Raw genomic sequence first — 19,243 nt, forward strand, 5'->3', positions numbered from 1 at the left:
GTCCCTTTTATTTCCATTAGTAAGAATTTCAAGTTTTGTTTCTGCTTTTTTATCATTCCACTCATTCCCTTCACACACATTAATTCAGAAGTTATACACCCTTCTATGCTTTTAGTGGTTACCCTAGAACTTATAACATGTATCCTCGACTTATCAAAGTCTAATTTGTTAATACACTCCCTAATGTAAGACCTTTTAAACTCCATTTCATCACTCTCCCAACTTATAGGCTATCATTATGGGTTTTAATATTATACACTAAAATGTATAGTATATATCAATTATTTTAAAATTGTCTATATGATTAATGTAATTATACATTTATTAAAAACACACACATAAAGCATTACCACTATTGTTTTACCATTATTGCTTCATACAGCCAATGTTCATTTAGATTTACCAATATATTAATTTATTTCTTTGGTCTTCATTCCTTCCTGTATCTTGAGAACATCCATTAGTATTTCCTTTTTTTAAAAAAAAATTTATTTATTTATTTTTATTTATTTGGCTGCACCAGGTCTTAGCTGCATCACGTGGGATCTTTGTTGCAGCATGTGGGATATCTTTAGTTGTGACACGTGGGCTCTTAGTTGCGGTATGTGGGATCTAGTTCCCTGACCAAGGATCGAACCCAGGCCCCCTGCATTGGGAGCGTGTAGTCTTAACCACTGGACCTCCAGGGAAGTCCCAGTATTTCCTTTTTAAAGCAGTTTGATAGCTGCAAATTCTTTCAATTTTTCTTTGCCTAAAAAATCTTTATTTTGCTTTCATTCTCAAAGGATATTTAAGGAAGGCACAGATTTTCTAGATTATTAACTATTTCTTTTGTCACACTGCAGACCTAGTAGAGGGACTTCCCTGGTGGCGCAGTGGTTAAGAATCTGCCTGCCAATGCAGGGGACACGGGTTCGAGTCCTGGTCCAGGAAGATTCCACATGCCATGGAACAACTACCGAACCGGCACTCTACAGTCCGTGAGCCACAACTACTGAGCCCACGCGCCTAGAGACCATGCTCCGCAACAAGAGAAGCCACCACAATGGGAAGACTGCGCACCACAACAGAGTAGCCCCCGCCCGCCACAACTAGAGGAAGCCCATGCGTAGCAACGAAGACCCAACACAGCCAAAAACAAACAAATAAATAAATAAATTTATAAAAACAAAACAAACAAAAAAGACCTAGTGGACTATACCTTGGCTTCCATTGCTATTGCTGAGATGTGAACTCTAATTATTGATTTTTTGAAGAGATTCTATACTTTTTCCCTCTGGTTGCTTTAAAAATGCTCTTTTTGTTTTCTGCAGTTTCATTATGATAGGTATGGGTATGATTTTTTTTTTCCTGAAAGACATTCTTTTTTTAAACTAAAAAAATTTTTTTCTTCCAGTTTATTGAGATATAATTGACCTACAGCACTGCAGAAGTTTAAGGAATAAAGCATAATGATTTGATTTACATACATTATTAAGTTATTATCGCAATAAGCTTAGTGAACATCCATCATCTCATATAGGTACAGAATTAAAGAAATAGAAGATTTTTTTCTCTTGGGACAAGAACTCTTAGGATTCACTCTCTTAACATTTATATATAACAGTTACATTTATCATGTTGTATATTACAGGGTTTCTTATCTTATTGGGAGTCAATGAAATCCTTGAATCTATAAATTAATATCTCTCAATAATTCTGAAATATCTTAGCCATTATCTCTTCAAATTTTGCCTCTGATCCATTCTTTTTCTCTTCTAAGGGGAAACCCCATTAAAAACTTAGACCTTCTCACACAAAAACACAAATGCTGTATGATTCCACAATAGAGGTAGTCAAACTCATAGAGACAAAGTAGAGTGGTGGTTGCCAGGAGGCAATGGGAATTGTTCATTAGGTAGAGAGTTTCAGCTTTGCAAGAGGAAAGAGTTCTGGAGATGGGCTGCATAACAGGAATATATTTAACATTACTGAACTGTATGCTTAAAAAGTGATGATGGGGACTTCCCTGGTGGTGCAGTGGTTAAGAATCCACCTGCCAGTGCAGGGGACATGGGTTCGAGCCCTGCTCCGGGAAGATCCCACATGCCATGGAGCAACTAAGCACGTGCACCACAACTCCTGAGCCTGTGCTCTAGAGCCCGTGAGCCACAACTACTGAGCCCACGTGCCACAACTACTGAAGCCCACGAGCCTAGAGCCCATGCTCTGCAACAAGAGAAGCCACTGCATTGAGAAACCCATGTACCACAACAAAGAGTAGCCCCCGCTCACTGCAACTAGAGAAAGCCCGTGCACAGCAACGGAGGCCCAATGCAACCAAAAAAAAAAAAAAAAAAGATGGCAAATTTATGTTATGTTTACTTTACAGTTAAAAAATATTAGACATGTACTCTCTAGGTCTCTTACTTTCTTTTATATTTCTCATAATTTTATCTGTCTGTGCTTCATTCTGGATAGTTTCTTCTGACTTTTATCTTTCATTTTACTAATTTTTCAGCTATAACTAAGTTGCTGTTAAATTTGCCACTGATCTTAAATTTATTACGTTTTTCAGTAGTAGCATTTCTATTTGTTTTTATTTAAACTGTCACTTAAAAAAATATTTATTTATTTATTTATTTGGCTGCGCTGGGTCTTAGTTGTGGCATGTGGAATCTTTTCAGTTGCTGCATGCGCGATCTTTAGTTGCATGCATGTGAACTCTTAGTTGTGGCATGTGGGATCTAGTTCCCTGACCAGGGATCAAACCCAGGCCCCCTGCATTGGGAGCGTGGAGTCTTAGCTACTGACCAGGGAAGTCCCTCTTTGTCACTTTTTATAGTTTATAATTCCCTGTCAAAAATTTCTGAACTTGGCTTCTATCAACTTAAACTAGTAATCTTATTATGTGTCAATAATTCCAATATGTGAGTTCTCTGTCATTTATTTTTGTTGTCTAAGTTCTGCTGTTCCCATTCTTGGTAACTTATTTTCATCTATGTCAGGTTATCTTTGTATGCTGAATATTTTGTTTAAAAATTTTTTTGTAGAAATAATTTGAGGTATACAATAATGTTCTCTTTCTTTAAAGAGGATGTTTACTGCTTTTGCCAGATGTCTGGGGACCATGGCAATCCAGGATTACCTTAACCCAAGTTCAGGGCCTGAATTTCTTAGGCTACCCAAATAAATCAAAACCAGGTTGCTATTCAATCAAGGGAAGGTTTGCCTCTCATTTCCTCTTATTTTCTTTGGGATACCAATACAAAGTGTAGGGCTGGGGATGTTATTCATTGATGTCCCCATTCTTGGCATCCTAACTACTGGACCTGATAGGCACCAAAAGCTCAGCCCAGACTCTCAGCTGTCTCTTTCAGTTTGGTCATCACCTCCAGGACAAAAATGGCCCTAAGTGCTGGCTCACTTCTTTGGGTTCCCATCATCTCTTATATCTTTACACTAATTCCCCATTAGCTCTTTGATGCTTTTAATATAATCTTTACAGTTATATTTCATACTTCTTTTTTTAGTTACCTTTTGATGGGAGGATTAGTCTGAATTACTTAGTCTGCCATTACCGGAAATATAACTCACCAAATGAGCTATTCATATTTCACTTAGTCTAAGAAATCACTTTAATCAATTTCCATGATGTTGCACACCAGACTTAAAATACAATTTAGCTGCTATCTATTCCTGAATCCTCTCACAATGAATGGAATATCAGTAGTCAATACAACCAGTAAATAGACAACAAAAAGCCAAAGAGATACAACTCTTAGAAATATTGTTCAAAGTGATATAAATGTGACAGTTAAAAGAGAAGCTTGACCATAAAGAAATGCAATGACTAAATCATGTTACTTCAAAAACATAACAATAATCATGAATTAATGCAATTATCTTGGGCCTATCAAAGCGAACTCCATTTTGCTTAAAGTCTCATGCCCCATTTAAATAGCTTTGTGTGAAAAGCATTATCTAAAACTTTAAACATGAACATGAACATTATAAGGGTAACCTATTTATTACTTCACCAATAAAATTTCTGACTAATCAAAATCAATAATCTGACTGCTAATTGATCATAAATATAACAAATTTCTTAATCCAGCTTAAATTTCATGATCCATCATTTTAATAACATCTATGGCTAATACTCCAAATTCCTTGCCCCTAAATTTCATTATACTCATCGAGATGAGCTCAAATACCTACTTTCTCTATGCCTGCACTCAAGCAGCTAAGGACTGCTGGAGAGAGTGATATAAAAAGGCATGTTGGATTTCACTGTAAATTCATGATCACCAATCTCCAAAGGGCTTTCAAACTGCCTAATGACCTACAAGATTTCTTTGGAAAATTCACTCTCTTGGTTTCCAAAAAGACTATTTCAAACCTTTGGTACTTCTTTCAAACTTTGGATCCTTCTCTCTTCCCCCTCATTCTTTTTTTTTTAATAAAGAATTCTTTTATTTTTTTAGATTTATTATTTATTTACTTATTTATTTGTATTTGTATTTTTTGGCTGCCTCGGGTCTTAGTTGCTGCACTTGGGATCTTCGCTGTGGTGCGCAGGCTTCTCTCTAGTTATGGCGTGTGAGTTTTCTCTCTCTAGTTGTGGTGGGCAGGCTCCAGGGCACGTGGGCTCTGTAGTTTGCGGCACGCAGGCTCTAGTTGAGGTGCGTGAGCTCAGTAGTTGTGGCACGTGGGCTTAGCTGCCCTGCAGCATGTGGGTTCTTAGTTCCCTGACCAGGGATCGAACCCGCCTCCCCTGCATTGTAAGGTGGATTCTTTACCACTGGACCACCAGGGAAGTCCCTTCCCCCTCATTCTTAGCAGATGACTTTACCTTCTACTTTACAGAGAACAGAAAAGATAATAGGTTAGAACAACTTATCATCCAAATGACAAAAACACAATTTTACTATTATCTGCAACCATCCTACTCTTCTCTCCTGTTATAATAGAGGGGCTGCCCTTCCTCCTCTCTAAACGAATACTGCCATATGTGCTTAAAATTGCACCTTATCCTGCCTCCTCATAAACCGTGTACTATCAATCTCTCCTCCTCAACTGGATCCTTCTTACTGACTTTTAAAAATGTCTCTCCTACAGTCTCTTCAGTAAGTGGTGCTGGGAAAACTGGACAGCTACATGTGAAAGAATGAAGTTAGGACATTCTCTAACACCATACACAAAAATACACTCAAAATGGATTAAAAACCTACATGGAAGGCCGGATACTATAAAACTCTTAGAGGAAAACATAAGCAGAACACTCCCTAACATAAATAGCAGCAATATCTTTTTTGATCTACCTCCTAGAGTAATGAAAATAAAAACAAAAATAAACAAATGGGACCTAATGAAACTTCAAAGCCTTTGCACAGCAAAGGAAGCCATAAACAAAACGAAAAGACAACCCCCAGAATGGGAGAAGATATTTGCAAATGACGAGACCGACAAGGGACTAATCTCCCAAATATACAAACAGCTCGTGCAGCTCAATATCAAAAAAAGCAAACAACCCAACCAAAAAATGGGCAGAAGTGTACACACTGCTGTATTTAAAATAGATAATCAACAACAAGGTCCTAATGTATAGCACAGGGAACTATATTCAATATCCTGTGACAAACCATAATGGAAAAGAATATAAAGAAAGAATGTATATATGTGTATAACTGAGCCACTTTGCTGTAGAGCAGAGATTGGTACAACATTGTAAATCAACTATACTTCAATTAAAAAAAAAGAAAGAAAGTAAAAATAAAATAGACAACCAACAAGAACCTACTGTATAGCACAGGGAACTGTGCTCAATATTCTGTAATAACCTAAATGAGAAAATAATTTGAAAAAGAATAGAAAAAATAAAAATATTTTTAAAAAAAAGAAAAAAATGGGTGGAAGATCTAAATAGACCTTTCTCCAAAAAAGACATACAGATGGCCAAAAAGCACATGAAAAGATGCTCAACATCACTAATTATTAGAGAAACACAAATCAAAACTACAATGAGGTATTACCTCACACGCGTCAGAATGCCCATCCTCAAAAAATCTACACACAGTAAATGCTGGAGAGGGTGTGGAGAAAAGGGAACCCTCCTACACTGTTGGTGGCAATGTAAATTGGTACAACCATTATGGAGAGCAGTATGGAGGTTCCTTAAAAAACTAAATATAGAACTACCATATGACCCAGCAATCCCACTTGTGGGCATATACCCAGAGAAAAGCATAATTCGAAAAGATTACATGCACCCCAATGTTCATTGCAGCACTATTTACAATAGCCAAGACATGGAAGCAACCTAAATGTCCATCAAAAGACGAATGGATAAAGAAGATGTGGAATATTACTCAGCCATAAAAAAGAAGATAATGCCATTTGCAGCAACATAGGTGGACCTAGAGATTGTCACACTGAGTGAAGTAAGTCAGACAGAGAAAGACAAATATCATATGATATTGCTTATAAGTTGAATCTAAAAAAATGGTATAAATGAACTTATTTACAAAATAGAAATAGAGTCACAGATGTAGAAAACGGATATTGGGACTGACATATACACACTACTATATATAAAATAGATAACTAATAAGGACCTACTGTATAGCACAGGGAACTCTACTCAATACTCTGTAATGGGACTTTCCTGGTGGTCCAGTGGTTAAGATCCTGTGCTCCCAATGCAGGGGGCCTGTGTTCTATCCCTGGTCAGGGAGCTAGACCTTGCATGCTGCAACAAAGATCCTGCATGCCACAACTAAAAGATCCCACATGCGGCAACGAAGATCCTGTGTGCTAAGACCCAGCACAGCCAAATAAATAAATATTAAAAAAACAAAACTCTGTAATGACCTATATGAGAAAAGAATCTAAAAAAGAGCAGATACATGTATATGCATAACTGATTCACTTTGCTATACACCTGAAACTAACACAACATTGTAAATCAACTATACTCCATTAAAAATTTTTTTTAAAAGACAGAAACAATAAATATCCATAACCTAATTACTGATCCATCTTCTCCCTTTCTCAAATTTCCCAAAAGAGTTGTTAATCACACTGTTTCCATTTGTTTTTCTTCTACTCACTCCTCAACCCATACTAATCTGGCTTCTGAATCTAGCACTCCATCAAAACAGTTCTTCGCACTTAAGAATTCCAGGTCACAAAAGACACATTTCTTTTCATTATTTTATTTGACCTCTTAGCAATAATTGGCATCGTGGACACTCTCTCCATCTTCAAATACTGCTCCCTTGACTTTCATGACAACATTCTTGGTTTACTCTGTCCCCTCCTGATCATTCTCCTTTGCAGGATCATGCTTCTCTATCCAACCAATAAATGTTGGAGTTTCTCTAGGCTCTGTTGTAAACCCTCTGCTCTTATGCTCACCTATACCTGCTGGCTTCAATTATCACTTATTTGCAAGACTTAGAAATTATTACCTATAGCCTAGCCACTCTGTAAGCACCAAAACCCACGTATCTAACACTCTTTGCCTGGTTATCTCATAAAGTACCTCAAACTCAAAATGTCCAAAACAGAACTCATGAGCTCCTCTCCAGACCTGATTCCTCTGTTGTTTTCCTCCTCAGTGGATAGCACCACCATCTATCCAGTAGCAGAAGCAAGAAACTGAGTCATCCTTGACTCCTCCAATCCCCTCTGTGAAATAATCCAATAGGTCAATTCAGTTTTACTTCCTAAATACTGAATTCATCCATTTCTCTTTGTCTCCACTGCCCTAGTCCAAGTCACTGTCATCTCCCTAAGACTACTCTGATAGTTCCCCTTGTACCTGACTCCACTGACTATTCCCTAAGCCGTTCTCCACACACAATTGATATTTTCAAAATCTGAAATAAAGAAGAAACTAAAGCACAGCCTAGGAGGTCCCGCCCCTGCATGGCTGACACCTGCTGACCTCTCCAGCCCCGTCTTCAGCCATGCATGTTTTTTTACAACAGGCACAGTTTCTTTCAGTCTCATTTACCCACTGTGTTCCTTTTGGCCTTGCTGTTCTGACCAAAGGGCTCTTTCCCTTCCTCTTTGCCTCACATACTCCTACCCACCCTTCATATCTCTGTGCCAACTCCTTACGGAGGGAGGCTTTCCCTGATTTCAAGGTCCAGATCAAACCAGCCTATTACAGAAATTCTTCAAACATTCCTTTGCCTGCTTTTCCCCCCCTTTTGACATTATTGCCCGAACTGTAAGCTCCATGGAGGCAGAAACTACCCAGTTTTACACACTACTCTCTGCCTTGCACAGTCTGCGACACAACTTTGGCACTTCATAAATATTTACTGTATGGATGATGATGATGAAGACCTGAAGGTTCCTTTCGTCCATTCACGAAACTTAATTACATAACATTTTCAAGAATGTGAGTGATCAAGGACTCTAACCTAGAGCAATACTCATATATTGCACCAAGATATATGTGCAAGGATGTTCACTGCAACACTGTAATATTATTAATCTGGAAACAACCTAAATGTTCATCAATAGGAGACTGGTTAAATAAATTGTGAAATACGCACAGCTTGGAGTATTACACAGCAGTTAATATTAATTACACAGAATGATCACCTAATTATATTATTGAGTGAAAAAGGCAAACTAAAGAATAACATGAATAGTCTGATCCTATTTCCAGAATGAAAAACAACATATAGTTTGTGCCTGAAACGTATAAAACAAGGTCTGAAAGGAACTGTGAACAGTGGTTACCTCTAAGAAGAGATGTAGAATGAGGGAGTGGTGTGAAGAGACCATACTTACCTATGCATTGCTTTAAGTCTCTTCTACATGAATGTATATTTACATTTTAAAAACAATAAAAGAGGAAAAGACTTAAATACAAAGTGTTAGTGAGTGCTGTAATTACAAAAGGGCAACATTCAAAATTTACCTTTGTAAGCTGAGTGGGGTCAAACCGAAGAACCTTTTGGTTACAGCAGGGATAGATTCCAGTGCCAACAGAACTTAGCGAACTTCCTGCAGTAGGATAAATCACTGTTTCTGAGTGATATTGACAATGTGAAAACTCTATACACAGAAAAGCCTGAATAAAAGAAATACGTAAAATCAAGTATTATTCCCACAATGAAATTATACATCTCAAAAATACTTCACTCAAGACCACATACTGTATGTTCCATCACATAAAATGCACAGAAAAGGCAAATCTCTAGAGACACAAGGCAGATTTGTGGTTGCCTGGTGTTAAAAGTGAGACAGGGTTGGGGAATGGCAGCAAATGGACATGAGGGATCTTTCTGGGGTGATGGAAATGTACTAAAGTTGGATGGTGGTGATGGTTGCACAACTCTGTAAATTTATTAAAAATCAGTAAATTGTACACTTAAAGTGAGTGATTTTTATGGCATGTAATTATACCTCAATAAAGCTATTAAAAAACAAAATCAAAAACACTAAGTTCAGATGAGTTAAATTGATCTTGATGTACATCTAATTTTATAATTGGCCAATCACATAAGAGGTTTTCCAATGGAAAAAATTAAATAAAAATTTGCCTCACTTATTCTTTGACATATTTTTTAAGGTAAATACTTAGCATCAGTATTAGTGACAACTATGGAGTAACCTTGAATCACTGGTGAAAATCTTATCGAAGTTTAATTGTAAAATTAATAGTCATGTTTCAGATACATTTATAAGTTGGTAAGATAATTTAAAGAAAATAAAAAGATCCTGAACACAAAAGCAAGAAAGGATAGTCTATAATTCAGAATTCTTAGTTGTTAGTTCCAATTATGATTTTCAAATAATAGATTTTAATTAAAATTTTCTGCATCTGATAAAAGCTATAAGGTGTACACTCATACAAAGTATTTTGCATACAAACTATTTTATGAGTTTATGAACTCTCCATAGTAAAATATTAAATATTATAAATCAAGACTTAATTTCCTATGAAGAAGAGAAAAAAATCCTTCAAATTTTCTGCATTCTGACATGCTAAACAAGTCAGGTTTTAGAAGCCTGATATCCTTGATTATAAGCGACACTCCATTGTGGGGAGGACCACTACACAGTTATTAATTTAAAAAAAAACAACAACACACCAAAAAACCAACCTGACAATATCAAGTGCTAGTGAAGATGTGGGGTAACTGGAACTCCCATACATAGCTGGAAGGAATGCAAAGTGGTTCAGGGACTTTGGGAAACTGTTAGGCATGGTAAATGTTAAGCTTACATTTACCATCAATCCAGCGATCCTACTTCTAGGTAACTACCCAAGAGAAACATATTCACATGAAAGCCTGTAAGGGAATGTTTATAGATGCTTTCTTCATAATGGCCCCAAACTAGAAACACCTACAGTCCTTTGCTGGTAAGTGAATAAACATACTGGGATATATTCATATGATGGACTACTACCTAAGGCTAAAAAGGAACAAATTGATAGATACAAAAATGTGAATAAATTTCAAATCCATTTTCCTAAGTAAAAGAAGCTAGACTCAAAAAGCTAAAACTGGGCTTCCCTGGTGGCACAGTGGTTGAGAGTCCGCCTGCCGATGCAGGGGACATGGGTTCGTGCCCCGGTCTGGGAAGATCCCACATGCCACGGAGCGGCTGGGCCCGTGAGCCATGGCCGCTGAGCCTGCGTGTCCGGAGCCCGGGCTCCGCAACAGGAGAGGCCACAATAGTGAGAGGCCCGCGTACTGCAAAAAAAAAAAAAAAAAAAAGCTAAAGCTGTATGATTCTATTTATATGACATTCTGGAAAAGTCAATACTATAGAGACAGTAAACTGAACAGTGGTTGTCAGAGCCTGGGGTGGAAGAAGGAATTGACTAAAAACGGGCATGAGGGAATTTTTTAGGCTGACAGAAGTGGTCTATGCTTTGATTGTGATGGTAGTTACATGACTGTATGAGTTTGTCAAACCTCACAAAAGGATAAATTTTACTGTATGTAAATTATACTTCAATAAACCAAGGTTTTAAAAATTGTGGGGACATAGGGAGTCCACTGCTCTTCCTTCCTTCTACTGAAAATAATTACCCAAGTGAGAGAGGAAAAGAACTGGGGGCTGGGAGACCTGAGGGATTCAAAAAATTTTTATGTAGAACACTCTGGATTTATACATAAGACTAATTTGGAATGACTGCGACCAATAAAGATCTATTTATTCTAGAAAAGGATTTATTATAGGTACCTTCAAATAGCAAGCTTTCTTGTGCTTTTATGATAGACTTCATTTAGAAGAAAATGAACAAAACCTTTCTGGTAACACAATTATTTTAACAAGAAGGGCACATCTCATTAGTATCCTATCTGCAAGGGTGTTTCTGAATTTCTAAAGAAATTTATGGACTAACAGAGAAACAGTTTGGCTGGAAATAATGAAAGGCAGTGAGAATTCTGTTATCTTTTTTCCATTGAAAAAAATGTATTTGATCACTTAAAACCTGTTGGTTTTATAAAAATTCATCAAGTCATTGATTGTTTCAGCAATGGAAATAAAATAGAGGAAGAACCATAGTATGAGAAATGAAGTCAGATGCAAGCAATGTTTAATAGCACCATCGTTTTGACACTAGTTTCTTAAAAAGATGTCAGATATTGTACAAACACACCCTAATTAAACAGCATATATCAAAAGAGGCTGCTCTCAATGTTTGCAGAGCAGGATATTAAAAAAAGACAAAACTCACCTGATAACATCTCGAACAAGTTAGCCAGTTGACTGTTCCCCACAAGCGCCAATATACATCTCTCCAAGATTTTAATTCTTCAGAAAGACTATTCAAATACTCATGAACATCCCAAGTCTTATCTCTGGGGAAAAAAGCTTCAGTTGTTATATTATTTTACACACAAGCAATATAAACAATTTAGTTCAAACAAATATCTTAAAATCTGTGACATATTTCCAAGAACGTTCCCCAAAAGATGGCTGTGGAATGGACTACACTGAATGGTAGGTAGCATTTCATTTGGGAGTTTGTTTATTCTTTTTTTTTCCTGTGGACAACAGAAAAAGTTGTGACAGACTGAATGCCAAATTATTTTACTATGCTAGATAAAGCGTTATAAATTAAATATAGTTTGAGCAGGCTAACAGTTGGAACTTAGGATTATGTTGCTAAATGGAACCTTTTATTCTAATTGTACATACTATAAAATAATTATTAATTATTGGTGATTCTAAACATTCCATTAATGTATTAGTTCTTTATATTATTTTCACAAGGCATTTTCTAGTAGTTGAGTAATAAAGTAATGAAAAATCAGGTCTTGGTAATAACACATTTGTAAGTTATGTGATATAAACTTATAAAAAAACAGGCAAGGCTTATAACTCCATTTGCTATGGTCATATGTAACAGGTTCCTATTATTGTCTAAGTCCCCAATCTTTCTGAACTTTTGTTAGTTTTGTCCTTAGTTCAATAAATAACAAAATGCCATCACGTTATTAGAAATTACATCTGTTTTAGGTTAAAGACATTTTTGAAAAATGTCATCCACAACTGATTTGCAGGAAAATACTTTGAATAAAACAACAAAACTGAATGTCGAAGTTAATATCCATTTATTCACATAGTAATATTAATAGTTATTGCTGTCAAAATGGAAGTAATTTTCAAAAGGTAAATCAAGTCTCAAGATAAAAAAGTATAAAATTTGATAAAGGAGGCAAGGATATACAATGGAGAAAAGACAGTCTCTTCAATAAGTGGTGCTGGGAAAACTGGACAGCTACATGTGAAAGAATGAAATTAGAATACTCCCTAACACCATACACAAAAATAAACTCAAAATGGATTAAAGACCTAAATGTAAGACCAGACACTATAAAATTCTTAGAGGAAAGCATAGGAAGAACACTCTTTGACATAAATCACAGCGAGATCTTTTTTGATTGACCTCCTAGAGTAATGGAAATAAAAACAAAAATAAACAAATGGGACCTAATGAAACCTCAAAGCTTTTGCACAGCAAAGGAAACCATAAACAAGACGAAAAGACAACCCTCAGAATGGGAGAAAATATTTGCAAACGAATCAACGGACAAAGGATTAATCTCCAAAATATATAAACAGCTCATGCAGCTCAATATTAAAAAAGCAAACAACCAGGGGGCTTCCCTGGTGGCGCAGTGGTTGGGGGTCTGCCTGCCAATGCAGGGAACACGAGTTCGTGCCCCGGTCCAGGAAGATCCCACATGCCGCGGAGCGGCTGGGCCCGTAAGCCATGGCCACTGAGCCTGCGCGTCCAGAGCCTGTGCTCCGCAACGGGAGAGGCCACAGCAGTGAGAGGCCCGCATACCGCAAAAAAAAAAAAAAAAAAAAAAAAAGGCAAACAACCCAATCCAAAAATGGGCAGAAGACCTAAATAGACATTTCTCCAAAGAAGACATACAGATTGCCAAAAAGCACATGAAAAGCTCAACATAATAATTAGTGATGCTCAACATCACTAATTATTAGAGAAATGCAAATCAAAACTACAATGAGGTATCACCTCACACATGTTAGAATGAGCATCATCAGAAAATCTACAAACAACAAATGCTGGAGAGGGTGTGGAGAAAAGGGAACCCTCTTGCACTGTTGGTGGGAATGTAAATTGATACAGCCACTATGGAGAACAGTATGCAGGTTCCTTTAAAAACTAAAAATAGAATTACCATATGATCCAGCAATCCCACTACTGGGCATATACCCAGAGAAAACCATAATTCAAAAAGACACATGCACCCCAATGTTCATTGCGGCACTATTGACAATAGCCAGGTCATGGAAGCAACCTAAATGCCCATCGACAGACGAATGGATAAAGAAGATGTGGTACATATATACAATGGAATATTACTCAGCCATAAAAAGGAACGAAATTGGGTCATTTGTTGAGACATGGATGGATCTAGAAACTGTCATACAGAGTGAAGTCAGTCAGGAAGAGAAAAACAAATATCGTATATTAACGCATGTATGTGGAACCTAGAAAAATGGTACAGATGAACCAGTTTGCAGGGCAGAAGTTGAGACACAGATGTAGAGAACAAACATATGCACACCAAGGGGAGAAAGCCGCAGGGAGGGTGGGGATGGTGGTGTGATGAATTGGGCGATTGGGGTTAACATGTACACTGATGTGTATAAAATTGATGACGAATAAGAACCTGCTGTATTAAAAAAAAATCCCAAGTGCTTATAATAACTAATGTATATTCCCTTTATTATATGGAGAGAAAAATGAAATATTTTAATGTTGACTGTGCTATTATTAACACTAGGGTCAAATGTCATGTGTTTCTCTGGGTTTCTGTTTTAATGTTTAAAATATGAAATCTAACATTTGTAGGGCTTTTTCTTTAGTAAAAGTACCGTACATTTTTAATATAGGAAAAAAAGCAAACGAAAATCATCCATAATACTATCACTCAAAGGTAAAACCACACTTAACATTTTAGTGAACATGTTTCTAGTTCTGTTTTATAACCTGTTTTTTTCTTATTTAATTTACCACTAACAATTTTCTGTTTGAGTATATATCCTTTTACATTCTCAAAGGCTGCACATTAAGAATTGATTAGATGTTTTATATAGATATACTATTTTATGGATATATCTTAGTTCACTTAATCATTTGAGTGTTTTTTTTACTTTTTCTTACTTATATAGAGCAATAAATGTCCTTATTAAGTGCTTTCACTAATCAACATTACCTCTCTGAATAAATTCCTAGCAGTAGATACTGTCAGAGAATATACATATATATTTTAAAGTTTTTGTTATCCTGAGACATTATACCGATTTATAACACTCTCTCCCTACTCCCCAACTCAGGATGAGAACCAGTTTTGAACTTAAAGGGGAATTAAAAAGGACGATGCATTAATGGAATACTGACAAAGTATGAAGAATAAATTACAAAAAATCCAATTTTAAAGACAATTTGCATCACTCACCAAAATTTATCTGAAAGTAAATTTGGTTGTCTTCTCAAAAACACTTATATGATAGATAACTAAAATCTGTTAGTGAAAAGAAATCATTTTAATGGCACTGATCAGAATATCTTTCAAGATAAAATAAAGCTTTTACAACAACTTTGTTTTGAAAGTAGCATCTTTCTAAATCAAAGTTGGATCACTGCAGAAAAGATATTATCCTATTCCTTATAAGAGTAGTTTTGCTTTTAATAAATACACTATTAATTCACATTTAAAAGGCTGTATTTTATTTTCACTACACCTTATATGAATGTAGATAATATTTCCATGTTGATCCACATTGATTTTTCCAGGAATGCAAGGAATTCTTCTTTCTGTTTCTTTTGTTAAAAGTTTCTTACACAAACAGCATCTATAACACAAAGATACAATCAAAAAAAACAAACAACCCGATTAAAAAATGGGCAGAGGAACTGAATTGACATTTTTCCAAAGAGGAAATACAGATGGCCAAAAGGCACATGAAAAGATGTTCAACATCTAATCATCAGGGAAATGAAAATCATGACCACAATGAGATATCACCTCACATCCATCAGAATGGATATCATCAAAAAGAACATAAATAACAAATGTTGGCAAGGATGTGGAGAAAAGGGAACCCCTGTACATTGTTAGTGGGAATGTAAATTCGTGCTGCCACTGTGGAAACAGTATGGAGGTTTCTCAAAAAACTAAAAATAGAACTACCATATGACCCAGCAATTCTACTCCTGGGTATATATCCAAAAAAAAAAACCAAAAAACTAATTTAAAAAGATACATGCACCCCCCAATGTTCATAGCAGCATTATTTGTAATAGCCAAGATACGTAAGCAACCTAAGTTCCATCAACAGATGAATGGATAAAGAAGATGTGGTATACACACACACACACACACACACACACACACACACAGGGATATTACTCAGCCATAAAAAATGAAATTTTGTCATTTGCAGCAACATACATAGACTTGGAGGGCATTATGCTAAGTGAAATAAGTCAGACAGAGAAAGACAAATGCTATATGTTATCACTCATATGTGGAATCTAAAAAATACAACAAACTAGTGAATATAACAAAAAGGAAGCAGACTCACAGATACAGAGAACAGACTAGTGGTTACCCGTGGGGAGAGGGTAGGGAGGGGCAAAATAGAGGTGGGGGAGTGGGAGATACAAACTATTGGGTATAAGATAGGCTCAAGGATGTATTGTACAACACAAGGAATATAGCCAATATTGTGTAATAACTGTAAATGCAAAGTAAACTTTAAAAATTGTATAAAAAATTTGGGACTTCCCTGGTGGTCCAGTGGGTAAGACTTCACGCTCCCAATGCAGGGGGCCCAGGTTCGATCCCTGGTCAGAGAACTAGATCCCGCATGCATGCCACAACTAAGAGTTCACATGCCGCAACTGAAGAAGTCTGCATGCCACAACTAAAGGATCCCTCATGCTGCAACTAAAGATCCTGTGTGCCACAACTAAGACCGGGTGCAGCCAAAATAAATAAATATTTAAAAAATAAAATAAAAATTGTATTAAAATTTTAAAAATTAAAAAACAACAAAAAAGAAGATACGAAAACATCCAAGAAGAAAATTTCAAATGTAGTAAAATTAAAGAATTTAGCTGCATTATATAGCATACCAAAGAAAAACATATCACTGTACCTGTATAATGTTGCTGCATTATTCTGAGAATCTGGATTCAAGTATTCTGGATCAAACAGTCTCTCAATCTTCTTACAAAAAAGTTTACTATTAAGAACAAATGACCAACAAATTAATTTTTTATATCTACTTTATTAAAGTTACTTGATAGTGATGAAAATAAACACTGACCTATCTGCACATGTAGAAAATAAGACTAATAAATCCTTAGAGAGCCCTTCCTTGGGAATTTATAATAAATATTTAGTGTTCTAAGTAAATAAACCTACTAATGAGAACTGCCTGATCAAGAATCCATTTTCACAAGAAAAATGAGACAGATGGATATCTACCCCTCTTTCAGTCCTTTGTTAAGGAATATTCAAGACCGAGGATTTTGGAAAGTTAACAATCCTGGGTCTATCAATAATTTGGTATGTGATCTTTGGCAACTTAACATCTTTGAACCTTATTTTCTCCCTCTATGAAATGGGGTTAGTTATTTCAAATGCATAAGATTTTATGAGGGTTAAATGAGATAGTCTTTTAAAGAGCGCCAGACAGTATTGAACATTCAATAAATGTTAATACTTTATTACTATGCATAATATAATAATGTTCTGCATGAACTTTAAGTCTTCTAAGTATGTCATTAATTCCAAGTGTACACCCTGACTGTCTCCATTTTCTCTCAAGTAATGACTGCTATTAAAGGCCAATCTGGATTTAGGATCCTGATTCCATTTTCAAGTATTTAGCTCTTGGATAATTCCCCTGTGTCTCATTCCCCTTAAGGACTAAACTCTTAGATAATTCCCCACACTATCAATTTCTCCCACTATAAGGAATCATCCTGATCAGCATATATAAATATAATCTAGTATCTCCCTTCTTTAAAAAAAAATCATTTCTTGAGCCTACCTATCTTTAATAGCTACTGCTGAATTTTTCTGCAATCATTCAGAGCAAAACATCTGGAAAAAAGTTGTTTAAATCCAACTGGCCACATTTCTGTTCTCATCTTACCCTACAGGGTAGCAGCATTCCACACATTTGACCACTTAATCACTTCCTCCTTTTTGAAACCCTCTTTCCTTTTGCCTTCCCTTTGACCCCCCGGCTCCTCCTTCTCAGGCTCCTCACTGGCTCCTCCCTTGTTGAACCTCCAAATGTTGGACAGTCTTTATCAATACTCTCTTGCTAACAATTAGAAAATAAAATAAATAAAAATAGCTTTTACAATAGCACCAAAAAATTCAAATGCCTAGGAATAAATTTAGTTAAAAAAGGAAAAGTATCTCTCACTAAAAACTATAAAACATTGCTAAAATAAGTGGAGGGTTATACTGTGTTCATGAACTGAAAGACTCAATATTATTAAGATGTCTCTTTCCAAATTTACAGGTTGAATATTAACCCTCAAATCTGCAGGGTTGTGTGTGTGTACGAGAGGGAAAGAAGAGAAAATGGGCAGGCTGATTATAAAATTCATATGGAAATGCAAAGTATACAAAATGACCAAGACAGGGCTTCCCTGGTGGTGCAGTGGGTGAGAGTCCGCCTGCCAATGCAGGGGACACGGGTTCCTGCCCTGATCTGGGAAGATCCCACATCCCGCGGAGCGGCTAGGCCCCTGAGCCATGGCCGCTGAGCCTGTGCGTCCAGAGCCTGTGCTCCGCAAGGGGAGAGGCCACAACAGTGACAAGCCCGCGTACCGCAAAAAAAAAAAAAAAAAAAAATGACCAAGACATCAATCTTGAAGGAAGGCAAAGCTGGAGAATTCAGATTACTAGATACCAAAAAACATTAGAAACCTACTGTACTTAAGACAGTGTGCTACTGATAAAAGTACAGACAAAGAAATGAACAGGACAAAATGGAGAATTCAGAAAGAGACCTCACATGTATAGTCTCCTGATCTACAGTAAAGGTGCCACTGCAATTCAGGGGAGAGCATATGGTATTGCTAGGAAATCTCATTCACTTCCATGGTTTCAAACCTCACCTACTCTTATATTTCTATTTTAAGCCCTGACCTCTGACCTAAACTTCAGACTTACATATCCAACAATCTCCTTGCCATCCTACCTGTGTGTCCAAGAAGTATATTAAATATATTAAATAATCTTAACAAGACCCAAACCCATCTCCTGATTCCCCTCACCCCAGTCATTGCCCTCTCTATTAATGAAACTAGCACACTTAGTTGCTCAACCTTAAAACCTAGTAATTATCCTAAAATACTTTCTCTCTTCCCACATCATTCCATTTGAAAACCTGTCAAATCTTTCTATTAACATATTCTGAATCCATCTACTTCCTTCAAGCTCCCCTGCCTCCACTCTAGTCCAAAGCCTTTCATCTCTCACTAGACTGCTGCACTAGACTTCTAATAGGTCTTGCTTCTTATATTCTTATAGTCTATTCTCCACACAGAATAGACTGAGCTCTTAAAAACAAATCAGATCATGCCACTCCTCTGCTTCCATTCCACCTAGAATAAAGTATACACTCCTTGCTATGACTTAAACAGCCCCTAAGTGCTGCTGACCTCATCTCATATCACTCTGCCCCTTTATACTAAGGCCTGTCTTAATAA

At 36.5% G+C, this 19,243-nt stretch overlaps 1 protein-coding gene across 1 annotated transcript in view; it reads right to left on the reverse strand.

The window, feature by feature from the left end:
- SANBR (SANT and BTB domain regulator of CSR) overlaps window positions 1-19,243 on the reverse strand; it is a 62,004-nt gene that overhangs the window by 26,750 nt on the left and 16,011 nt on the right. Inside the window, exons 7-10 of the mRNA XM_022597248.3 lie at window positions 16,666-16,752; window positions 15,247-15,357; window positions 11,699-11,822; window positions 8,921-9,073 (exon numbers count right to left, since the gene is read on the reverse strand). Coding sequence (XP_022452956.2) covers window positions 8,921-9,073; window positions 11,699-11,822; window positions 15,247-15,357; window positions 16,666-16,752 — 475 coding nt within the window. The remainder of the gene's footprint in view (window positions 1-8,920; window positions 9,074-11,698; window positions 11,823-15,246; window positions 15,358-16,665; window positions 16,753-19,243) is intronic.

This window comes from Delphinapterus leucas, chromosome 13 (assembly GCF_059928025.1).
Source record: "Delphinapterus leucas isolate spDelLeu-1000000601 "Yukka" chromosome 13, BTC_Dleu_Yukka2, whole genome shotgun sequence".
NCBI lineage: Eukaryota > Metazoa > Chordata > Mammalia > Artiodactyla > Monodontidae > Delphinapterus > Delphinapterus leucas.